General features: G+C 38.5%; 1 protein-coding gene across 25 annotated transcripts in view; it reads right to left on the bottom strand.

Annotated features, from left to right (window-relative positions):
* Positions 1 to 10,289: 10,289 nt before the first annotated feature.
* The window catches only part of LOC127375151 (neurexin-1a), a 240,738-nt gene continuing 224,104 nt past the window's right edge, over positions 10,290 to 26,923 (bottom strand). For 16 of the 25 annotated variants that reach the window (XM_051421137.1, XM_051421192.1, XM_051421106.1 and 13 more), the window contains 2 exons: positions 25,518 to 25,605; positions 10,290 to 12,172 (listed from right to left, as the gene is read on the bottom strand). In XM_051421137.1, the coding sequence (XP_051277097.1) occupies positions 11,868 to 12,172; positions 25,518 to 25,605 (393 nt within the window). In that variant the 3' untranslated portion in view covers positions 10,290 to 11,867. The remainder of the gene's footprint in view (positions 12,173 to 25,517; positions 25,606 to 26,923) is intronic. The other 9 variants (XM_051421146.1, XM_051421201.1, XM_051421127.1 and 6 more) reach the window with 1 other exon arrangement.

The raw sequence follows: 26,923 nt of genomic DNA on the forward strand, positions 1-26,923 counted from the left end.
AAATAATAATTAAAAAAACAAACACAGTTTCAAACAGGCATTACAGATAGGAGTTGTTTTGTGGTTAGGCAGCTTCACTCAATGTACAGACGCACTGAACGTTCTGGGTGAGGGCACTGTTTTTAGATTGTGTGCCTGTAAGATGCATGCTCCTTGGTAATCTTGTAAGACTAAACACTTTTGCTGCATGAACTCTGATTCATTTTCATTTGATTCAGAACATTAATATTAAATTGTACTATCAGATCCCCCCGTAATTATATATACTTTAACCTGGTCAGCGAGAGTAGCTTCTATTAAACAATGTTGATTCATAGCAGACCAGCATGGGGTTTCTAAACAAATAATGAATAAATGAAATGGAAACTGATGTAGTCTGGTGTACTGCTGTGAAATAGAATCCACAAGACGTGTCTCAAGTTCGGGGAGAGGGCATGAAAACAGGAAAATGGATGATTATAGAGAAGGCGAATTACATTAGTGTGTCGAATTAAAGAGACGTCTGGTATATCCAGCTGAGATAGAAGCAAAGAGCCTGAGTGAGAGAGGGGAAATGGCACAAGATGAATGCAAAATACGGGGACAAAGACATTGTGTGTGAGAGTGAGAGATGCAGGGGAGGAAGGATGAGAGGAAAGGATAAGCATGATGCTAAAAATACCTCCCCACCCTATGAGTTTTTCGTCTATTGGCATAGACGATGCGTCCTGAAATAAAGCTGTGAGCTTGTTATTGTTATTTCATTATTCCCTGTGTTTTGTGTGCTGCATATACAGTGTAGCCCAGGAGGGGCAAAAAGCTTGAGTGAGTTGCTGGCTACTGGAAAAGAACAAAAGTGCATAATCGATCCACTGAGAGCAAATTAAAGAAAACAACATTAAAATGATATCATTAAGGATCTCTAATGCAATCAAAACATAAAAACTGTCTGGATCCATTATATGAAATTCTAAACGTGTCAACTCTGTCGATATTTGACCACTAGTTTTATTTCAGGGGGATTTACATATCAACAGTTGGTGGCAGATTAAATGTTCCCTAAACAAGGAGAGGAAGATCTCAAGTTAATGCAAACAATCTACACTCCAAAATATTTTAAAAAGTCTTTGTAAAACTAAGTTTGCATGCAACCTGTTTGTTAGGCCTTCAGAATACACAAAATTAATTTTGGTGAGAGTTTTTGAATGTAAACAATCTCTCTATAAAAGCAAGAAATCTCTGTCTGTCTGTGTGTGTGTGTGTGTGTGTGTGTGTTCCTCAAATATCTCTATATCAGGATCAGACTGACCTGAGAGTTTCAACATGGCTGCTGTGCAGTTTAAGGGTGTGCAACGTCGGCTTTGTTTGGACTACAAAGATACCGTTAATAAATTATTTCATAAATGATTTACGAATTCCGCTAGCATTGTCAACCAGAGCCAATCACTGCAGAGCCCAACCTCACGCCCCACCTCCTGAGTCCACCGACGCACCGGCGTGTCCTACACACCATAGCCACGTGCACACCAGAGCCAATCACTGCAGAGCCCACCCCCACGACACACCTTAAGAAACACGCTGATCTATACCTGCAGCGGCGCAAGCGGCTTTATACCTGCAGCGGATTTTGCTGTTCGTTCTGTGCATCTAAACTGACTGTTGTGGATTACTGAGACTGAACGAGTCCGGACCAAGTCTGTTCCGTTCTGAGGAGATCCGGATACGCGAGGACAACAAACTGGAATCGAAATCTGTGGATGTTCGTCTGTAGCTAGCTGCTACACCTTCAAAAACAACCTCATTTGGCCATCCATGAAAAAGCTACTTAACCTCCCACTTTTCTATAGCAATACATGCTTCCTATGGGCACTGCACTAGTACAATATAAACACCACGGGTTATCTTTAATTTTTTAATGTTCCCTCACTCTTAGGGAAAATTCCCCCAGTCTAAAAGTGTTCAACATTTGCATAGGCCCTTGAAATTTATTTGATATTCATCCCTAATGACAGCATGAGATGCTGCCTCCCAACTTCCTAGAGGCAGAACATACATTAAGCATGATCTACTAGGCCTTGAAAGACTGACTTACAGATTCTAGATTCTAGTTGTGTTATCTTGAAGATATACTGCATATAAGGAAAACGACATTATTTACTGTCAGTGGATTTTACCAGAATAACATTTACAGGCAGTGATGGGCAGTAACACGTTACTGTAATCCGATTACTTTTTTCAAGTAACGAGTAAAGTAAGGGATTACAATTGCAAAAACAGTAATTAGATTACTGTTACTTTCCCGCAAGCAGGCTGCGTTACTTAACCGTGATTTTGTTTTGTGAGACTGTCTCGTGAGTGACAATGACATATGAGCACTGCGACGTCAGTGGTAAACTACGGTGGCCCAGAGGTGTCAGGCCAAATACAAAGGCCAGAACACAAATACAAAAGTCACAACACAAATACAAAAGCCACAGCAGAAGTGACCTACAACAGAAGTGAACGGTAACAGATTCTTTTTTTTTTTTTTTTTCAAACTTTATTTAACTTAAAATAACTTAAAAATACTGTAGCATCCTCCAGGAGGTGTTGAAAAGATGACGAAGTGTTATTGAGCAAACCAACATTTACTGCTGGAACAGTACAGGTTACTGTTGGCCGTAACCACGCCAAAACAAACAATAACTATAAGTTAGCCGTAACTCTCTAACTGTGTCCTTCGTGCTCATCTCAGGCTCGCTCACACACACACACACGCGCGAACGCGCACTTGCACTCGCACAGCCCTCATCCCCGTCACACTCGCACCCCGGCCCCCTACCTACTCATTCAATCCCAAACATGTCATTAACTCACAGAACATTTGACATTATAACAGAACAATACTGCAGGGTCCCTAATACTTACAATTTCTCTCAAAGGGAACATATATTGCATTTATACAACAAAACATTTATCGTCTCTTAATTACCAAAAAATAAAATCTACAAGGCTTGTTAAAAATTATAATATATTAATAAGATTAAAACGAAAAAAAAAAATAAATCTGTTACCGTTCACTTCCGTTGTGACTTTTGTATTCGTGTTCTGGCCTTTGTATTTGGCCTGACACCTCTGGGCCACCGTAGTAAACACTGACACGTGTAGTGATCAACGAGAGACAACATGGAGCGCGGGAGAGAGCAGGACCATACAGCGTTTAATGCTTGGAAGTACCGACATTACTTTGAGTTTGACTCGGTAAAAGGTGACAAAAACATCAGCGTCCGCTGTACACTCTGTGTGGGAAGAAAACTTTTTGCCTACTGCTTAAAATTCCACCTCAAATCTGAGCAAGCACCTAGCAAGCCGGCACGAGATGTGAAACTCACTGAAAAAAGCCCGGATCCCCGCATCCACATCCAATTCCACCGGGCAAACCTCCGAGGGGCCCCACTCCTGCTAAACAGGTGAAAATAGACTTAAGAGCGGTTGTGCATCATGTTTTTGAAAAGTAACTTAGTACAGTAACTAGTAAAATAACTAATTACTTAATAAATATTTAATCAGTAAAGTAACTGCATTACTTTCTTGGAGAAGTAATCAGTAATCAGTAAGTAATTACTATTTCCAAGTAACTTGACCAACACTGTTTACAGGTGGTTAAAACACAGCGTGGCAAACATGGAGAACGTGATATAATTTATTTCCTGCTGTCAGATACTGTATTCACTTTAAGAGAGCAAATGTTTACTTGCTTATTTCTGTGCTGTGTAAAGGTTTTCCAATTATCTCTATAAAATAGCTGTCGGGCTCACACAAACATTCTTCTTGTGACTCTGAAGTGGTCCAAAGATGTGTTGTGACCTGCATGACAGAGAATGCTCATACATTGACCAACCATCGGATAAATAAGAATTTGGGATTTTGTCACAAGTTACTGCAATTCAGACCAGGTACTCCGGATATTGGAAATAAAGATCCCAACTGAGATCAAAGAGAGTTTCGGAATTTACTAAAGATACACACTTACTTTTAGCTTTAGGGTAAGAAGAGGCAAACACAAAGTTCAACTCTTTACTGTCACGGACCAGTAGCACTGAAAGGGCAGAGAGTAAAGCAGGAGGTGAAAGGACAACAGTGTGACGCTGCCGGACATCAAGCTAAGTGGGTAACAAACCGCTCAGATCAGTAACTCACCCAGACAGAGAGAGAATTGGTAGCCAAGAAGTAAATCTTAACACAGCTACAGTCACCTCTCTGTAACATAGCAGAAGCAGAGGAGGAAATGTTAGAAGCCTTTTCCAGCACCAGAGCAAGATCACCCCTTTGCAAACCCAAACCACTGAACAGAGGAGGGCTCTGACATCGATTAGCTAGGTCTGGAATATGACATCCTGCCGGAGGATAAAGGAAGATGCACTGTTGTGGCAGACTATACTGTAACTCTTAAGTGACGATACACATTAAATGTAAAGAAAAGTCCCACTACAGTAGCTATTGGAAATTAATCAGACTGGACATTGAATGGAACTTAAACTAACATCTCATCAACAAGGTTTACGAGTTAGAGCTGGACACAGATAAAAACATAATGTCCTATCATGTCCTATCATATGTACTGGACACTATCACACATAATGCATTACATGTAAACTGCTGAGGAAGAAAAAATACCATGAAAAAAAAAGATTGCTCCAGCATAGCACACCGAGAAGCAGAATGAATCTGAGCTCAGATCAGGTATTTGCCCTGCTCGACCTTGTCTGAACACCACCTACTTAAAGTATGATGCTGGTTTCAACAGACAAAAACACGGCTGCACTGTGGGTTCACTGGAGTCTCCCAGTGTACACTCCACAACACCGCCACATGCCGGAAGGAGGAACAAGAGCTTTGTACTACCTCCAGGGAACAGCAGCCTTTGGTTATGCTGTATGTGGAGGTCAAGATAAAAATCCAGGTAGTGCAAATCCTCGTGGAAAAGATGAACTCAGTGGACAGCAACATGAATAACATATTTATTCCATATGTGGCCGGGTAAACACATACTGGCCCGCTCTGAAGAAACACAGCATTCACGTGGTTTTCATAACCAAAACAACACATTAAGACACATACACATTCAGCCATAAGAAAACAGAAAATGGTTTGAAAGGGGAGTGAGGGATGGCATATATGCGAGACTGGAACATCTGTCCTAATGCAGTGGAGGAGGTGGGGTCATGGCGGATCTGTGATACCACTTACTAGTTATTTGAACTGCTGTTCTGACATCTTTTTCAAGTGATACTACAACAATTCACACTGTAAATCATTTGAAATCAGATGACTCACATACGACTGTCATGTGACCTTTACACTTATGCAACCTCATGTGACCTTCCTTTAACCTCATTCGAGGTCTGAATGAGGTGGAGGGACTTCTGTGCATCCAGTGAAGCCTCTTGAAAATAGGAAGGATTAAATTTCCACATAATTTGTGTAATTTTGGTGACAACATGTGCCAGTTCCATAATATCCTACTTAAAGGTCTGGTGTGTAACACTTAGGAGGATCTATTGGCAGATATGGAATATAACAGCATAACAATGTTGTCATTAGTGGATCACCTGAAAAGAGACATTTTTGCACTTTTTGTTACCATAGAATGAGCCATTTATATTTACAGGTGCCATGGGTCACCTTCTATAGAGGCTGCCATGTTTCTACAGTAGCCCAGAATGGTCAAACCAAACAGTGGTTATATATGGTTTACCTTTCTGTCATTGTGTCATAACAGCCTGAAAGCAGGTCCACAAGGATTATACAGAAATGAATGTGAAATGAAAATGTGATGTATTTTTATATTATGTTTTTGCTATATTTCCCCCAACTTATTTCACTTTGTTTAAATGGAATATGTAATTGGGTCTCTAATGATGTTTGGGGATTATTAGTCTGAATTATTCTGATGTCCTAGTTTGTCTATTTATGGTCAGGAAAAAGACTCATTCATGTGGATAAATGCTTCAAAGGGATCTCCCCCTTGTCCTCATTGTGCTTAACAAGCATTATGTAATAACTGAATCATAAAGCTTTTGACCACCATTGTCAAATTTGATGCAAATGTGACAGACAGGAGGTAAAACATTAAATTGTGTGAGGATGGCCTGGAATACCAGTATTTTAGAAAAAGAATACTAACCACAATTTGTTGTCAACCTTAAGGGGGTTAGGGGGTTGCTTGAATATGCTGATGAAGGTCGCAAAAACAATATTAGGACTAGAACTCATAAATTAAATAACCTCACAAACTATACTCTATTCTAATACACTATGCTTATTCTACCATACATCATCAGTCAGAGCCTAATCTCACCTACAATATGTCCTGTCCTGTGCTGTCTTATCCTATATCCTATATCGATCAATCAATCAATCAGACTACATTTGCATAGCACTTCCATACAAGCCTCCCCAGACACACACGCACGCACGCACGCACGCACACACACACACACACACACACACACACACACACATAGACTAAAGTAATAAGGATTTTGTGAGCATGAACTGAGGAAATTATATCTCATCAAGTTACAGTGAGGAAACACTGGAGGCAGAATTAGAGAGAAAGATGAAAACTAAGGATAAGAAAAAGAAAATACCAAATAAAACTTAGCCAGATGTACAAATATCTCAACAAAGTAATGAAACAGATTAAGATGCAAAAATAAATAAATGAATACACAAAATGAACAGAGTTATAAAAGGAAAAAGATTAAAATGTATAAATAGAAAAAAATAAATAATAAATAAAATTAAAAATGGGTCAATACAAATCAGAAATCACCATTACCATTAATGTCTCTGTATTGGCTATATTGTAATGTTTTTAAGATGATAAAATGCATTTTTAGTTATGTTTCTAATGTGAGGTTCAAAACTATGATCTGAATTAAAGATTACTCAGAGGTTTTTTACTTGTTGACAGGGATTTACTGCCATTGTTTGCTTTTACATTGACCAAGATGATTGGCCTGTAAAAAAAGAAATTTAAAAAAAAATATTATGTGTTTATAAAATCATTTCATCAAAATTTTACTTAAAAATGGCAGATTTGATACTGGTCTGTAGCAGATAAAAAGTATGGCATCTAAATTGGTTCGCTTCAGGAGAGCTTTGATCATGGTGGTCTTAAGAGCAGTAGGGAAAACACCCATCTGAAGAAGATTGTTGAGTAAATCTTCATCAAAAAAGCTATAAACTGTCTTAAAAAAGGACATGGGAATGGGGTCTATATCATGCTATACCATATTGTACAGTACTCTTGTATTCCCTGTCCTATTCTCTCCTTAATGTTTATACAGCACTGATTGTGATAGTATTCCTTTTGCCTAAAAACATTTATGGTGCTTCCTCAAAGCAAAAAGTGTTATGGTAGCATTTCCATGACAAAACATGTGACCTAAAATTCATATTAGCCTGAAAGTCAGCGGGCCAAAATTGGTGTTGTGTATACATTTCATGAGTCAATGTGTAAGGCTATGTTTAGGCGACACTATTCCTCATTATCAGTCTGGCAAAAAACAAGTTTAATTTAGCTCCACTTTTGCTGCAATGCAATGCAAAGTCATCTGGCATTACTCTGCACTGGCCAATTATTTATGTAAAAGCACACAGATTTTTTTCATACTCTTTAGCCTTCAAACACAGAGAAGAAATGATTGTTGCCATGATAACTATACAAAGTGGTAAAATCCTTTCTCATGAAATGCTGTTCGGTGTTAGATGGATGGACGTATTACTTAAAGGCACTGTACATGTACTTAGAATATATAATATAGCCCCCGAAAACACCATTTTCACAGTCTTCATTATTTCACATAAGATATTTCTGTTGTTGTTTTTCTCTGTCCTGTTCTCACTGGCTGAAAAAAGATGATGTTATGTACTGTGCAGCAATCAACATTTTACAATATTTAAATCAGAATTATAATCAAAGTCAATCAAATCTGACCAAACCTTATCCAGACAGCTCCTTATATAACAGATAATTAAAATTTTTATTGTAGGGGAGAGTGGGGTAAGATGAGCCATTTTTCATATTTAGGATCACTACATCAAAGCAATCATAGTTTTGTCGCTAACTAATATATCTGCATATATTTCAGGATGTTGTGCATCCCTTCAAACAAACAGAATGAGTGCAAACATCTTGGCTCAACTTACCCCGTGTGTGGGGTAAGTTGAGCATAGGAGTGGGGTAAGTTGAGCCATATTGATGTATAAAACAAATTTAAAATGATCTATTTTGGTCTAAACACAATTATCATGAAACTTATGATAGACTAAATTCACTTTCAAGAGTGAAAAATGATATTTGGAAAAAAATATCTAACCACTTTACCCATGTGGTTCTTACATTCACAGACTCCATGAAATGATGCCTTCCTCCTAATTATTTGGTCACATGATCAATGTTTTTTTTTTTTTTACCATTATCTAGCAACAAGGGGTGGCTCAACTTACCCTTTGGCTCAACTTACCCCACTCTCCCCTACTGATTTTTAAACTTTCAATAAATAATGTTTTTTTTTTTTTTTTTAATGTGATTGTTATTTAATTAGCTGTGATAATTTAACATCACTGAGATTTGTCTTGTATTGGCTTGAAACCACATTTTCAGGGATTTTAAACTGGACTTTCTGCATTGTATTTCATCTTCTCACCAGAACTTGTAGCACCACACCCACGTAGATCTTTGCTAATTTTTTTTAACACACTGCTATTTTTAGTGTGAACACAGTCTGATGTGTGATATTGTGATAGCGAGCACCTACCCTGCTGAAGTGTCCTTGAGCAAGACTTAAGCCAACTGATAAGAAGAATTCCCATATGGAGATCGGTAACGTATCACACATTACACATTATCACATTAAAAAGCTGTTTGAAGCTGATGAGAACTGTGAGAGTGGAGTCTCTTGAGGAACCATCTGTTTGCTGCAAAGGTTTAAATCCAGCTCGTAGTCTGTCAAACCATTTCCTTTTCATCTATTCTATACTATCTGAAAATCAAACCAAGCTGTAAAGTAAGAAGTAATGCTTCACTTCCATTTGTCTCTACTTGCACCCTTAAAGAGATTTACTTTATGTGTTGAGTGATGCTTCAGTGTCAAGTACTGTATCTGTTCCTTGGTCAGACTAGCACTAGATTTTTGGATAGCTTTGTCACGATGAGGTTGAGAGTTTGCAACTTCAATTTAAAGTCAAATAATAGCTTAGGTCTTAAAGCTAATTTAGCCAGACGAGCATGGCGGTGCCTTATCTGATAAGGTGTGCACAGTTTGTCTAAAGATAGAAACTAACATGGTGGTGTATTTTATACATCAGTTTACATTAGTATGTTTAAATGTGATAAATAATGTGCTTCAAACCTACATTTAAAATGTATTTCATATTATTATTTTTATTTCATTTTACCAAAGTCATAACGGTAAATAAATGCAATATTTACAGCAGCAAATCAGAAATCCTGCTGATATCCTGATCGGAAAATTTAGGAACTACCACTGTAAATCATTACATGTACAATCAAGCCTAAACATTTTAGTATGAATGTGACAGCTGGACTGATTATTTTGTAAATCATAATGCATAAATGGATGTAATGGTTGAACGTAACACCAACAGCCAAAATGATACAAATACAGCAATGGTCCAGCTCAAAAAACACATCAAAGTCTGTTTACAAGTCTTGGGTTAGTATTGAGTACTACTGTGTATGTGAAAAAAAGTTGCCTTTTGTGGTGCCAGAGGGAGCTGGCAAAATCGGATAAATTTTCCACAAGTGATGCCACTTGAGGTTGGAGCTGGAAATGAACAGATCTGAGGGTGTGAATGTACAAAGAAGTTACTAGACCTCTGTAAGCTGCTCCTCATCTCTGCTTGAGGCTAACTGCTTGAGTCCACATTAGCTGCTACTAGCGTACACCATACACCATGCATTATGGTTACTGTAGGCCCCATGTTTTGACAAGGAAGAAGACTGTGTGGAATAAAAAAGATCATGTTTTTTAAACTGTCCATCATGAGTCAGACAATGTTAATAGAGTGCAATGCTGATTTGGTGGAGTACTCTTTTAATGATGATGGAAATCATTATACCTGCATGGTTCTCTGATACATTTTGTCAATAGACTGGTTTAAGTTCACTTAGGTAATATTTTATTCATTTGATTTTTCAAAACTAGTTTTTATAATTATTTTTTTTTACGTGGAGTACAAGAGTTACAGTTGAACATAAAACACCCAAGAAGAAATAAAAGAGAAGCGAACAAAGAGAATTTATAATCATCATTTATAGTTCATGGTCATTTTCCTCATACTCATTCCAAGTACAGGTCTCTGGAAAGCAGAATTGACTGACAGAATGACAGAACAAACACAGAACAGTTGAAACGGAGACTTATTTGAGCTATTCTCCTCTGGTTTTGCATCAGCCCAAGCACACATTGGACAATCTTATAATACCACTTGGAAACACACACAGCAATTTAATTTATCTTAATCATTGTCGTCATCCATCACCATCATCATCAATATCATCACTCATATTCTTGGTCTTCATTCTCACTCATGTAAGTCAGGATTGAGGAGGAAGGCAGTGATTCTACCAGTATCCTTAAAAGAGAGCCACACAAGTTTTCATGCCACGCTATCAACGCCTTGTGCAGTTTTTGGGTATGGTTAGGCTACTACTGGTCTGGGATCATCTATCTCAGGTTGGCATTTGTATAAAAACTATATAGGAACACATGTAAAAACAGGGGAGAATCAAATTATTATCCAACTGAAAAAAAATGCAGATGTCTTCATAAAATCTTCTATGTCTAGCAACACTTAATAACACTTATGTCTTCTTTTTGTTCTTTTTTAAAGTTTTATTCCAAAATGGTTGAGGAGCAGTTATAGTTTGCATCATCTATACAACAGGCTATAAAACACCACTTTGTCACAGTCCAGAAAGCACATATAGATGTGGTTGTACTGCATATAAACATATGTACTGTAATAAGATAATTTTGCGTGCATGGCTCCCGAATGATCACTTTTGAGACATCCCTATGATTCTGAGGAAACTCTCTCCTTTGAATTCACACAAAGTGAAAACGAAGGCCTCCAGATTTCTAACTGGCACAATTGACATATTCTTCTTTTAAAACACAGTCTTTCAAGAGAAACTGCCATCCATTCTCATCTTTGTACTGCGGCAGTTCAGTCAGCCAGGTATTAGTCTTTGCCGGCCATCACTGCCTCTTCAATGAGTACTTTGGCTGATTCCTCGGACATCCATCAGGGATTTTTTTTTCTCTCAAAATTCTCTGTCACCTGATTTTTTTTCTCTTCATCCACAGTAAATGTTTGGCGTATTTATGTATGTATTTATCTATGCATTGTGTCATTTTCTGTAGAAAAAGTCTCAACAACACAAACACAGGCAATGTAAATGAAAACGGTAAGTTCGTAATGCTGAATCTCCCTTTGAAAAGTGCATCTGTGCTCCTCTGTTTACCAGAAACAAGGGAGTTAGATCACATTATCCTGGCCAAGGAAACAAGTCACAGATGGGTTAATGTTGTTTGGTTGACATGTTAGATATGTTTTCAGTTCATTTTCAACTGGTTGCCAGAGCCATTTTTCCATCAGTCTCTTCCTGGACAGTAAATATTTTCCACTGTCGAGTTCTTGATTCTAAAGAAAGTTATTTTTTCATTTTTCATATTTACTTTTCAGAGCATTGTCTTATAGGAAAAAATGACTAAATAATGTTCATCTTTGTTATTATACTGTACACATGATGTCCTGATTTGTCTTTTTGATAAATGTTTAAGTTGGTCTGGCAACGACCAGAGCTTTGACAATCACACGTAGTACTCCTTGTCCTTGTTCTTCTTGTTCTTGCTTGAGGTTTTTGCGGTGTTGACTGGTTTCTCTTTGACAACGGTGCCGTTGGACTGCGCTGAGTTGCTGATGTAATTGCGACTCTCGTCCACGTGGTACGAACCTTCGTCTCTGTTCCGGTATTTGTACATAGCGTAGAGCAGGATGAGAATACACAGCGCCGCTGCTGCTACAATGCCAACCACCATCCCTGTTGTGCTGCTTGACTCCCGGAAGACCTCTGACGTGCCTGGGTAACCCTTTGGTCCAGCACCAGTGGGATTGGCTGCAAGGTAAACAGAGATATGATTACCAAAAATGGACTACGCTCACCATCTTTCCCATTTTATCATTATTACTAAAAAGAGATTTATAGTAGTAAATAGATGCATTTCTTCTCTGCATGTGTGGATCAATATAACAGTTTAATGTTGAATGATTGTACGGACATCATTGCTCAAGGTTGCTGAGGCTGAAAGTATATGTTGGCTGATAGGATTGGTTTTCCTGCTTAACAGAAGAGCATACAGCTACACAATGACGAGACAGCAATGTCATTAATAATGCTACATAAAATGGCACACAAAGGATAAGAAAGTCAAATTCTTTCTTTCTAACTTAAATCAATAGAAAGTAAAATCTGATTCTAAAAGCCCTTAACAAACCCATTGGTATGCAAGCTAAAAGATTACCCTCAGTTAAATGAGACACAAATACTTCCATGCAGATTTTATTATAAAACTCTTAAAGACTATATTTTAACATCACTTGGCAGTCACGGAATGCAAATTATATTGAAAGGCCACACAGTCATTCCTGTAGCACCCTGAAGAAATGAAAGTATCTATTAAAGCTTTCAATAAATGTAGGAGGATTTTTGTAGACTTTGCCTTCAGTACATTCCATTTTACATGTATAATCTACTGCCTATCAGCATCTTAATTCCTGCAGAACATTATTCTGATGAAATTCACTGAAGTATATTGTTAATGTATATGTATGTAGAGTGAAGAAGGTGAAACGCTGTAGGATATAGAGATTTGCTCAATTCAGTAGCGGAGCTCACAAGAAGACTAATGTGTTAATGATTCATTAAGAAGCACAGCTCTTAACATGTCTTACAGCACAGTCATGAATGAACAGACCACATTTCCAACATTTACTACATATCCAAGCAGCATGACTGTATCACATAGACTGAGAAAATAAATCTTTCAGAGAGAAACAATTCTTCAATTGACTCAGCAGATTTTGCCAAAGGCTGTCCCCACTTCTGTTCTGAAATGGTGCCATTCAATGGAGCATATTCTGAAAACACGTCAGCCCCCTGATATTATTCAGTCCTCCTGGCACATCTCTCTGTGTGTTTTTGTAGCAGTCATCATTTCTGCTTAAGCTCTCTTTGTTGCGTTTGTAAAATCCAAACACTCAACACTAACATTTGTAAATGAAAGGACTGTGGTTCCACTGGATTGGTGCAAAAAAAAAAAACCCAAATATATATATATATATATATATATGTGAGGGATTAACAGCTGGGTTCAGATCATAGTTGCGTTGATGTGAAGATGTTATGCTTCGATTTGCATTTACACTGGACAATCTAACAATAAGAACACCTAAATAGCTGTGTTGACATGTAAGCCGGAATCATCACCGCTGTGTTGACTGGACAGTTAAGTTAAGGAGTATAGCAAGCTTTGTAGTATCATGTTGCTCCTTGTTCTTGGCCACACATTGCTGAAACACTCTTATGGAGCAGTGCTTTGAATATACTGTAGCAATAAGAATCCTTCAATCTGAAGCACTTTGTTACTGTTATGACCGTAAGTCTGGTTTAGTATATAGTATACTGAATATTTATTTTTCATGTTTCATTTCAACTCATAACTATTTTCTTAAGGCTATGTTATTATTTGTTCCTTATAAGTCTATATTATAATATATAATAAAACTTATTTTAAAGGTGAGATGCTGGTAAACAGTGTAGACACATGGTCAAATGGTAAAAGAGTGTTTTTGTTTAGTACCTTGATGATAAGGGCTCAAGGTTTGTCAGCCTTTTAGTTATGTGTTTATTATTGAGTAAGTATTTAACGTCCTTTCATAGTTTAACTATGCCTTAAAGTGAGTGTGTGTTGGCTAGTAAGACTACTATTATGTTTTAGCATAAAATAATGTTATTCTTAATAAGCAGTTAATGGCCCTTTTGTTTAGTTTGCTCGGCTAGTGTATTTCATGGTGAAATTTAGTGGGTTTAAGATGCATTTCATGTGTGACAACTTTTGTTATGCTTTATGTTGTGTGTAGATGAAAGTTATGTATATTGAGCAGTCTATCAGAGATTTACTTTTATTATATTTGAAGATTATATGGTTATAGTGCTACATTCTATCAGCATATTAAAATAAGGTTATATTTTGGTCTTTGTTTTCCTTCTTTAGCGCTTACGGTGTGTTCACAGTGGGCTCATGGAACCACAGTACTGTTCATTTTACACAACATTAAAGCTTTTGTGACCCATTTGTTTGAAGAGTTATAGCAACATTCAATTGGGGATGCTATAATCTGCATCATACAGAGTAACAATTTAATGAACACTGTCACATTATATACCCATCTCATAGCACTCAATTTCAATCTCATGAACAGAACCTAAAGGCATACACATTAATAGTAACATATATTCATGTGAGCAAGACATGTGTCATCAAAGTAATTTGGTTTTACATGTAGAATGACAGGTGTCAACATTTTTATATTTCAATGAAATGATTATTTGATATTTATTGATGTCCCACTTTGTTGTCCCACTTTTCTCATCACTTTTTTTCCCCAGAGCCCTCTGGTTTTAGAAAATAATTGAATTCTTCAGCTTTGATATTGAACAAGCTTTAAAAAGAAAATTCACTCTAAAACAAAAACCACGACATTGTCTCTTCATTATTTCCATCCTTTGATCTTGACCAGTCAGAGTAATATTTCCACATGAGTAACTCTCCTCCTAAGCTAAATATCAGTATCCATAGTAGAGAGCAACTCTCTATTCTATCTTACATCAAAAGCAAAAAGACGTGGAAAACAAAATGTTGCTGCTATTGAAGTTCATCATAACCGCCTTGTCTCATTTTATAAAATACTTAGATTTTATGACAGACTAACTTCTATCTAGTATGAGCAAAGAGGGCAGTTCTTGTTCTCCTTGTATAAAAAGGGTTGTTTCTCCCTGATCCGTGAAGGACAGGCAGAATTTATAAAATGATACAGCACATCCCATCCTACACACTACTTTTGTGGCAATTTCTCAATGTCAAACAAGCACAAAATAAATGCAAGACAGTTTTTTGGCATTTTTCGGTGAAGGTGTGCCTGTCCTTCAGATTATAATATAACCAGCTCTTGCAATTCCAACCTAAAAGACCATGTGTAATTTATGATTTTTGGTTGTATTTCTTTAGGGATCCATTGTCTTCCATTGATTTCTTTGCAATATAATAATATAAGCAGACTCCTGGAACTCTCTTAAATTGAATGAATCCATCACAGGAAACATCTATACAGTATTACTTTTGTCAGTGTTCCATTATCACTGATTGAAAATGCAGTATGGTAAGTCTGCACTGCTTTATACTCTCCAAACAAAGTATCTTTGACAAAGATTAATGCAGACTTGATGTTCATTGTGATGGATAACACAACTCCAGTTTCAAGAGCCTGCCATTTGATTTTCATTACATGGAAATGAATGGAAACCAATGCCTGTCTGGAATGGTAGGATGCATGCATTTAAAAATGCTTGAAAATATTTGACATATAAATGTTAAGTATGCATGATTTGTAGTTAAGGAGGTAAAACTTATGAAAATAACTATTTGCAAACATTACACAAACTTCCTCTCCGGACATACTTCACATCTACTTCACAGTAATTATTGTTACTATTGTTACTATCCTGTGTTTCCACAATAATGAACTTTAATTGTTCAAGAGAGTGAGAGAATGCTACACTTTCGGGCATCATTTTCACCAGTGAATAGGGAAGTGATTGCACATCAGCATGCACACTTTATATTCTGAATGCTGTCCAAGTTATAATACAGCGCTCCTTATGTCTCTGATAGCTCTCTTCACTCTTTCTCTCTCGTGTCTAACTCAGTGTTGATGGCTTTAGAAATAAAGTACTTTTTTGATTGCATTCATTTTTCTTCTTGAGTGACAGCTTAATGTTCATACAAACATTGCTTTGAATTGTGTAACATTAGCTAATGACCCTCACAGATGTGTGTCTATTTTAGAACGATCTTGTTCATGCCAGACTAAAGGGCATGAAAAAGTGTAAACTGTAAAGGGCAAAAGTTCTCTAGGTTGTCTGAGGAGAGGCTGCTGCCGTTCATTGACATGTTTTCCACCATGGTTAGACTGATCAGCGGCCCAAGTATGCTTCCTATGCCAGCAGACATTCAAGGACAAGCAGAGAGTACCACTGGGGGATTGAGTGTGACTGAGCGTTGCAACAGATTAGCTCTGCTTGTGACAAGCCCACTTATCCTTGTGGACAGGTGTGAAGAATGCTCTCGCCTTGTGGGCAAACGCCACTGGTTGACACGGCTCTTCCCTAGCAAGCCATTGTGCGGGCATTAATGGTGAGTTACTTTCATATTTGCTATCTATCCTTTGTTCGGGGTCAAAAAGTTGAAAGTGTAGATAACGTAGCAGGTTGATGGAGGAGACAGGTCTCGATGTGGCACCCGAGGGTTGTATATGGTACCTCAGCTGGCTCCTACAGCAAGGTGAGTTGGGAGAGTTCAGGAGGCAGGCGGCCTCAGTCTGCTATATCAGGGGTGAGTCATGTGATAACAGTGCCATGGTGCGTTGTTCTTACTTCTGTGATCTAACACCTCCAGCTCTGGGCTTTGTTATTTCCTCTTGCCTGGATCTGTTGATTGGCTCCCCACAGGCTGCGTTCGCACAGAAACTTTGTCATTGGGAAACCCTAAATTAAGTGACCGCAATTTTTCTTTCATTACTGGGAAAAGTAAGGCTCTGTGAACCAGTCATTTAGTTTTACATTTTCATAGAAAGATTGTAGCCAGAAATCTGATCTTTTCCTACTAAATCCAATTGAATATTTTAACAAAGAAAGCTGAGTAGTGACCACTACTTAAAGGATTAACACTCCATTTAGCACAGTGCTGACACAGCCATGTTTTGTCCAAAAAGATTAGCATTCATTACAGCTCATTAGCTTGCATTTAGTCCCAGCAGTGTCTATCAAACAGCCACCTGATGGCACGTGGGGATCTTTCCTAGTCCCTTAGATTAACTGATACACCTGATGATGCGGCTCATTTGCTACCCATGAGTCTGGCTGTGCACCCAGCCTGCTCTCAAGTTGGGTTCAGGCAAAGTAATGTGGCAGACACCAGGCCTTCGAGAAAGCCTTATAAGACCTGAGTCAAAATGCATCTGCCTGTCTGTTCATTAGCACTCCATCACCTCAGAATGAAGGCACATAAACTGAGAAAGAAATAGCGCCTGAAACAAGTGTTTAAAATGATGGCTGCTCTTATACGCTCTACTCGAGCGTACCCAAGGGTAAAATTAGACATGGGGAAAATGACCTTAAAGTGGCGCCTAGCTTCATGGCAGCATAGCGGGGGTGCACTTGTGAAGCGATAGAGGTAAACTCAGGGGGGTTAACTTTTGAAGGATTGCAGTTGTGTACAACCTGCCAGAATAACTTTCTCCCCTCTGTCTCATCCCAGAGCGAGACTCAAATTACAGTATCACATCCGCACAATCATAAAGTCCTTGCAGTTTTATTCACAAGGACAACAGTTAATGTTTCAGTCATTTAGTCACAAATCATTTGCTTTCACCAAGCCTTTGCTGATATTTCTCTAAAAATGATGCACAAGGAAAAGCGTAAACAGAGAAGCACAGATGATCTTATATATGACCCTGATCCATAAATGTTAGTGAAGAAAATGAAATAGCCTGGCCAGGAATTGCATTTGCCATACAGAGAGGCACTGAAGAGTGCAATGACATGAACACTGAGATTGGTTTGGCTTCAATGTTCTGGTTACTGCAGGGTTTATTTGACAGCATCTTTTCTCTTAATTCTACCTGGGTTCTTCAGTATGGATACATGAGCTCGCCTCTCAAGATATTAGCTTAAGTGCAATGGAACCTGTCATTTAAAAGCCTGTGAAATGCCTGATGTGATTTCCCTTCTTTTTGCCTGACTTCTTTTTGCCACGTGCTCTCAAGGAGAGGAATGGGATCAGAGATTCCACACTGTCAGGCGGGATTTGAATAAATGGTCCTCTTCAAAGACTATTTTTCCTCATTTGTTTCCAGCGAGAGGGTTCATTTGTTTGGTAATTTGTAACAGGGTGAGCAGGTTGACGGGGGCCATGGATGAAGGAAAACACAGAGAGTGGAGCCAAGGGGTTACTTCAGGTGCGCGCAAGGCTTGTTGAAAGGTAATGGAGCAACCAGGACTACTTAGGATATATTGAATGGACAGACTGGGCTTGACCTTTCATTAACTGTTGGTGGTAATGGGTCGAAAAGAGATTGTAGAACACACACGGCTGAAGCTTTTTTGTAAATGGATGCACTGTGGCAACACAGTTTATGTATCAGGCAAAAAAATAAAGATGCTATTTTTAGTATAGGTAAGGTAATAAAAATAAATTTTGAGTGAACTTTGCTCTCTGTGACCTGTAACAGTTGATAAACATTAGCAGTGCATTGTGCATCTCTGAGAGCTTGAGGAGGTGTGGCTATAGGATTGGCTTCAATGCCACCAAGGCTTAGTTGGCATGCTCAGTGACACATTGCTGTTATTCAGCCAGATTAGTGTTATACCATCTTCTTACTTCACATATCCAGCTATAATCACAAGCTGTCAAAGCCGTCATATAGTTGGGGATCAGTCTGCAGACAGGTCACTGTATCAGCTGCAGCAGAGCCAAAACACTTATTAAATCCCTCTTCCCTCTTTAATTATCTGAATGTCCTCAAGAAGTGATGCAAGCCATCCTGTACTTGTGACATGCTGGCAGTGCGCCTGATGACAGCATGCATGTTTGAGTCTGAAGTGGCTCTGCTCACACTGATGGTGGACGATGAACAGAGAGCTGAGTGAGCATGAAATGAGGTCCAAGTGAGAATTATTAAAAGGCGTTTGAATTAGCCGAGAAAAAGGTATGGGGCAGTGTAAGCGTTTGCCCAGATGGGTTCCACAAAAAAGAGACCAGATGAAAGAAGAGATTTTAGATTACTCGGCTTGGAGTCTGGAGTTCATCTCTTGATTGGATTCCTAAAGAGTCAGGTTACATGTTATTAGGCTCTATATTTGTGATATATACACTGGGGCTATAGCCACACAAAAGCCTTCCATAGTTGAAAGTCAAATAGTCTTCTGCTGCAAGTAGATAATCACATCTAAACTACAGACTCACACTGTGTGTTATTCAAACATTTTAGCACAAACTGTGCTGTGAACTGTTTCTATGAAGTGTGAAGGCACCCTTTTGTTAGTTATTCAAATTTCTGTTCGAATGAAATCCAAAAAATATATATGTTTCAATCAAATTAGTGGCTCCAAGTGGCTTTATGCTCATTCTACTTGGAAAGATGTGTAGCCTAGTAAGAGTTTGGTTTTAGCACATACAGCAACCACACTCATTTAATTCTGTAAAAGCTTTTTTTATTTTTACTGGAGACTTATTCACGTCCTTAAAGCAACACAATGGCTGATATTATATCATAAATATAAGTTAGTGAATGCACAAATCAGAGGTCTTTCATATTGTTGCTAGACGTTGAAGTCATCAAATACAAATGCAGCATTTTAGTGCATCTTTAAAAAGCATTTCACTGATTGGTCAGCTGTGAATCATTGGGTAATATTTTTAAGCCCTAAATTACTGATATCATTACCGTAACTGACCTTCGGCTGGGATTCTTTTCTTTTCTTGGGATAGCAGTCTTTCATGCCTTACTTAGACTTCTAAACAGACACATTGTGTTAGCATCAATGTCAGCACACCCAAAAGATGTGTGGCAGAAAAAATTAAATAATTGAAAATATAAATATGGTGGGATCAGTAAAGAGAAAGACTGACAGTGAGTGTGAAATCCTGTTTTCTCTCAGAACACACTTAATTTAAAATAGAATGTAGAAAGAAGACTTGGACGGCATAATCCTCACTGAAAGAGTACAGAAGAACAAAAATGGCAAAATTCCATAAGACTGTCTGTATAAATTGGCAAAATATGCAATAATAACAGCGATATGTTTCGCAAAAGAGCATGCGTGATGCTTCAAGGTCATCAGTGTTTGATGGGCATGAGCTCTGATCAGATTCAGTAGGCATCCAGTCTTCAGAAGGGTTTTTCATTTGTTAAACCATCTCTGCTAGCGGCTGTCTGTTGGCATGCAAAGCGCATGCCACTGTGTTCAACAAGGGAAGGAATGAACACACACGGAGTTCCAGCTGGGTATGATTGAATAACCTATTAAATGTGGGCAGTGACCTCTTAAGCCAGCACAGTGCTCTTAATGTTTCATTAATCTCACAGCTACTTTTAAAACAATAATTTACTCTAATTTTTTTTTCTCCTCCTGGTTGGGTGCATTCCAGTCATTGCCATCGGGTTAAAGAGAGTATTCATTTGCCGTTTGATTTATTGGTTTACTCTATGTATTGTTTCCCCACCCATAAATTAAATCTATTAAAACAAATGTCAAACACATTAGTAGCTGCTAATGTCACCGCAGAATGCTCGAGGATAGAAAAAGATGAGAGAGCACAGAGAAAAAAGGAAACTAGATATGATTAACCTTAACCTGCCTGTGGGCAATCCACAATGAAGGGCTACTAGAGCTGAGAATAAAAGCACTGGGAGATTATTTGTGAAGTATAGAAAGGTGCACATACCAAAACTCTCACTGAGGCTGCTGGTGTGTACTTGCATTTGACAAGTAGCCCATTTCTTTCATACAAATCATGTTCCACGTGACTGTATGTTATATAACAAATGATGGTGGAATGGTGGAAAAGGTAAAGGTGTAAACATATCAAAGACAAACATCCACCCGATGCATCCAGTGTTATGTTAGGATATATCTGTGCACTCTGCGCTAAGAAAAAACACGACTGGGATCAGAGCATTCTGAGTTCAGAGGAGAGACATTGTGTATTCTGAAATCAAGAGCAAGAAAAACTTTTTCATGTTTTCCTTTATCACTTTTTCAGCATGATGCATAGTAGGTTTTCTTCTCCAGTATGGGAGTATCATGTTGGCACGGTACGTTGATTATTCCTTTCAAAGAAAATGTAGACCAATCAACCATGGACTATAACATCAGTTAGAATTAAACTTTTGCTATTATATCCTGGTCACGTCACTGCCCCTTTCCTACAACATTATTATCTTGTTTCATGTTGTGAGCATTTACTCAACATTCTTACCCATAAATATTTAAAGGGTTGGTTTGATATTTTAGAAAATGTGTGAGTTGGATGAAAACATTGATACCACTCTTGTATCTTGTATGTCACATATGAAGCTACAACCGATTAGCTTAGAGAAGCACAAAGCCAGGAAATAGGGGGAAACAACTAGCTAAAGCCTAATATTTACCATACAGACATGAGAACAGAATGAATCTTCTGATCTAACTCTTAGATAGAAAGCAAATAAGTGTGTTTGCTAAAACACTGAACTATTAATTTAACAGAAAGCAACAATATTAATATGCCTAATATCCGGAATTGGATTTTAGGTATACAGCAATAAACTTGGACCCAAGGCTCAGAGCTCTGACAAAATTGCTGAGAAACAAAATGATCACATTTCAAAAGACATATGACAAATATACACATTATATATTGTTAATTAACATTATATACTTTGTTTTTGCATGGTTATCTTTTATTCCACGTAAATAGTATTATAAATCAATCAGATTTGGTGACGAGAATTTGGCTTATTAGAACAAATATGTTTGAGTAGCAGCGAAAGCCTGAACACACGGGAGGACAAACCAAATGATGAGGAACAAAGGCAGTTGCAGCATGTAACCTTGGATATGGGTCACTGTGCAGCAGCTGCCCTCCATCAACGGTCTGCATGACGCCAATGAAATGAAGCAGGTAGGTAAGAGACATCCGTTCCATCTGACCTCATACGGCTCTGCAACAACCTGTTCTATTAACTTTCACCATAAAAACTGAAGTTGATACTTGAAAATCAGCACCAGTTGTTGTTCACCAGGCTATTTTCACACAACCAGAGCCCACGTCTACATTTTCTCCAGATGATTGGCCAAACACTTCATCCTGGCATTTAAGTGAACAAACATATTTTTTTTAAATGTCAGGATTTATACAGTATTTCTGAGATGAGATTTAATGTTTTCATGCTTAGCATTTTTTCCAGTACGCATTGCAAAGATAGATGCACTAATGTATGCCTGTAATCATAGTCACAGTGATATTCAGTGATATTCAGCTGTCAGAGCCGTGCTGAGTGTATGTGCACACTCTCCGAACCAGCCTCCTATTACCGATCAGATGTGTTGCAGCATCATGGCCCTGTGTATTCCTCAGTGGTTTCCTGAACTGGGGGGGGGGATATTCAATTTGCTGCAGTATGATCTAATCTGAGTCCTGCCGGGTGATAAGCTCTGCTGGTTTTCCATGGTTTACGGAGGTAAGAGAAATAAAGCATGGCAATAAGTAAGTTTACCACATTGATGTCACTCAACAGCTGATAGGTTGTGGGACATGGGATCATCTAGAGCTGACCTTGGCTCATAGATAGCTCGCATAATAGTTCGTTTCAAAGCTCACCTCTTGGGATCACTTATGCATCAACATTATCGTACTGTACACACGTGCTGTGAAGCCTGAACGGCAGGTTGGGAAAAAGAGAGATATCAAAAGCGTGTGCATCTGCCCTCTGCTTTTGAGTTGCCAGACAGAACAGATTGTCAGTGTGTTGCCTGAAAAATTATATATTATTGGTGTCATTAAAAGGACTTGGCTGACCAGTAATATGAGAAAGTAGTCCTTTATCAGCGACAGTGGATCCAGTTCTTTATATACAGCAACGCCGTCTGAGATGTGGTGAGTGCTTGGCAGAGCGTGTGAATCGTTCTGAATGTAGATATTAATCAGGATACAGTGTTAGACAGCTGCCACCCTGGGAGCCCGCAGCTCTGGTGTCAAATCCCCTTCAGTGATCACAGAAGGAGAGGGATACTCTGCTCTGGGAGTGTGCGTCCCTGAGCATCACGCAGTTCACGACTGATGTTTTGGCAGATGCCCTTGTCAAAAAATATCATAATGCAAGCTGCTAGTGTGAATCAGTACACAGACCAATCTCCTGTGTATGGTATTTGACAGAGGTAGCAGATGTACATTAGAAGTACCAATTGTGATGCTGCCCAATGGGAATATCACTCCAATGTGCAGTATTAGAGTTATAGGAAAAGCTAATCTTGCCAGTGGAAGGCCAGAGGAACAGGAAGAGAGACAGACTTGAAAGTTGATAGTCTTTTGCTGTGGGGCAGACATTAATTTAGTGGAGGTTTTATGACCACATACTGATCGATAGCGCATCTAGATGGAGTGGGGGGCCTTGGGTCTGGACTTAATTGTCCTCTGTGCTTCTCATCACTTCAGACTGCATTTGAAAATCCTTCTATTCATAGGCAGGAGCTAAGGGTTAGACTTAATTGCCTTCCATGTGTGGCAAGGTAAGAGATTAAAAGTTTGGCGGCATTGCAGGGAACAAACAGATTTACAATCCCAATTCGTCAAAGTAAAGCTGATGAAACAGATGCATTTTCAAACACTGGGCAAAACAAGTGCTTCTTTTTGTCTGAAAGTTCCAGTGTGAAAAATGTTATAGGATATATTGGCAGAAATGGAATATAATATTTATAGGTATTTTTTCATTTGCATATAATCACCTACATAAAGGAAAAATAGTTGTTTTTGTTACCATATAACAACCCTTTTATATCTAGAGATGCCACAGGTTGCCTTCCATGTTGAACCACAAACCAAACACTGGCTCTAGATGCGAGGGAGTCTACACAGCTAGATGCCACTAAATCAAACCCACTGGACCTTCAAATTTATCAGGTCTCTTTAACACACAGTTAAAACTATAGACCAACATGTTTGTTTTATGGAGAAAGCTGATATTTGGCACTATCGTGAACAACAGTACATGAGAAACAACAGGATGAACTCCCACTGCTCACTGTAGAGTTTAATTAACAACAGTGGGGACCCTCTACACACTGTAGAAGTGTGTAAAATCAGCAGTCCAACACTCCTCTCTGGGTTCACCCTCATTGATATCATGTGTTGGAGTCATGTGGGTCTGATAATTACAACTGTGCGTTGTTCTGTCTTTCTGAGAACTCCCATGTTTGCGCCCTAAAAACTGTCATGAGCTGATGAAGACAAAATAGGTGCACAATTAAAACAAAGTAATAACAGCTTATTTTACACATACAAAAGACCTTAAGCAGTGTGCAATTTTATTTATACATGCAATTCTCAGAGACAGAGCTGCTATAAAAAAAAATGTAAGGTGAGTTAAATCGCGATGTGTGGAAGTTCAAAACAGTTCTCAAGCTTTTCAAACCATAATACAACAAAAGAGGAAGCTAATATCATGAAAACCATCTCTAACTTGCTAGTGCTTATGTTTTTTTGCTGCGAGAAGATTGATACCACCCTAATGTTTCTGCACTAAGTATGATTCTTGAGCCAGCAGCCAATTAGCTTAGCATAAAGACTGGAAACAGGCAAAAACCGCTAGTCTGTCTCTTACCAAAAGTAACAAATGTAATTTGTTTTGTTTAATTTGTACCAAAACAAATCTATAAAAATGACACATTGCAGTTTTATGGGGACATATGTGCCACACTGTTATTGGGCCAGGTGCAGTGATTTTGTGGATTTATTTTTAGGGGTGCTGGTAGGCAGCTGTTGCCTTCAGACAGGTCTTTGTGCTAAGCTATGCTAACTGGCTGCTGGCTGTACTGTAGCTTCGTATGTAGTGCACAAACATAAAAGTGGTGTCGATTGTATCTAACTGTCAGCAAGAAAGCAAGTAAGTGTATTTTCCAAAATCCTGAATTATTGCTTTAAGCTGTTGTAGTTAAAAAGTTAGCCTAGCTGACCTAAGTTCAAATTGTCCATTGTACACTGAGGCATATCCAGTTAAACTAGTTGAGTAAACTGCTTACATTTAATGAATATTATGGTCATAAATGAATGTAAAAACAAGGTTATTGCCTTTTATAAGTTTGACTTAATTTATATTTTACGTTCCTGTACCAGTAAAACCATACTCTGTGGCAGAATGGAAGCTTCCCAGACAGATATTATGGACAGCCTCCAGCTGCACTCTGCAGTAGCCAGAAGAAGAGCAACTCTGCCTCTGAGAAGTGCTCAAGCTCTAACTAAAACTCCAATCTGCTCATTTAAACACCGTGTGTTAGCCTAGAGTGTCTTGGTGGGGGTGGACTATGACACACAGAGACACACTGACACACCCAGATAGAAGTAGAATAAAAAGAGATGACTAACCTAACCCACCTGAGCTCGGCTCACAGGGATCAATGTCCTCATCATCGCTCGGACACTCAGCTGATGCCACCAGCAGGTCGTCTGTTGTCTGAAAAGAAAGAGGCACACAGCAGAGTGGTGAGGGCATGAAATACTTAGCTGCATCAGTGGGGTAAGATTGCACCCACTCAGAACAACCAATAGTGGTGTTTCCAGAGGGTCAGGTTAAGAGAGCGGGACAGATGAGATGTGAATCCAGACAGCTACACTGTTTGGCTGCTGGATTTATCTGTCAACACGGTCACACGCTGCCTGGCGCTGTAGCAGATGCTACACTGCTTTCCAAGCAACACTATCCTTACATAAATGAGATCTGATTATTGAGGAACAGTGAGGGCTAAAGTTCACAGCACAATTGTCAACTGGCATGCTCAGTTTGTGCTGTTGTGTGTGGCTTTGCATAGCCCTTTGAGGGATTGTTAAGAGGCATCACAAAAAAAAACCTCTGACATTTAGAGGACAACCAGCCATGAAAGCTTAAAAAAGAGATTGGAAAAGAAAGGACAGAGCAGCAGAGGTTTAAATCAATATTTCTTCGTATTTCTTTCAATGTGATTCAGTATCTCTTTTACAAAATAAGCATCCACAATAAACCAAAACTGTGGCATATATATAGAGGTGCTTCATTATTCTGCTGCCACATCTACTCTAATACCAAATCCATTTTGTACTGTTTTCGATACACTTCCTCACCTGCCAAGCATGGTTCATTTTAACCTCTTGGAAAATAGGAAAGGGCAAACAAAAGACCAGAGAAAAGTACACTGTAAAACATTATCCTGCAATGTTCTTTTATAGTCTTGCTTCAGGCCATTTGATCAGCTCTGCGTTAAAGGTCGTTTCATTTAAGCATGGCAGCCTTTTCAGGGCCGGGTTAGATTTTCGGTTATGGAGCGCTGTTAAGCAGAATAACCTGCTGCTATATATTTAGCCTTGTACCTCCACTTATCTTTTTTGTGTCAATATTTTTAAATCCTCAAATGCATGCTTTACAATATGTATTGTACTTACATATGTCATACGTGTGTGACAGCCACTAAGGGGTAAGAAATGCATTAGGTCTCGAAAAAATGGAGATGGACTTGAGGTTTTATTCAATTTGCGATATTATTTCACTGATGTTTGACTGTGCATCAAAATATATCTGCAAGTTGGATTAGTATTGATTCATCTTAAGGAAATTAAAGGTGATGTCATTTTGTTTAACATCCATTTGGCTGCATATAATGTGATTTTATTGTGACTGTAACATCATTTTGACATTCTGAACACGGACCAACATCATCTTTACATAATAGACCTGGAAATGATAGATCAAACCCATTAAGGGAGTTGTGGTGGAGGGCTGTTTTTGGTGCATCTGTGCT

The sequence above is a fragment of the Dicentrarchus labrax genome, unplaced genomic scaffold, assembly GCF_905237075.1.
Source record: "Dicentrarchus labrax unplaced genomic scaffold, dlabrax2021, whole genome shotgun sequence".
NCBI lineage: Eukaryota > Metazoa > Chordata > Actinopteri > Moronidae > Dicentrarchus > Dicentrarchus labrax.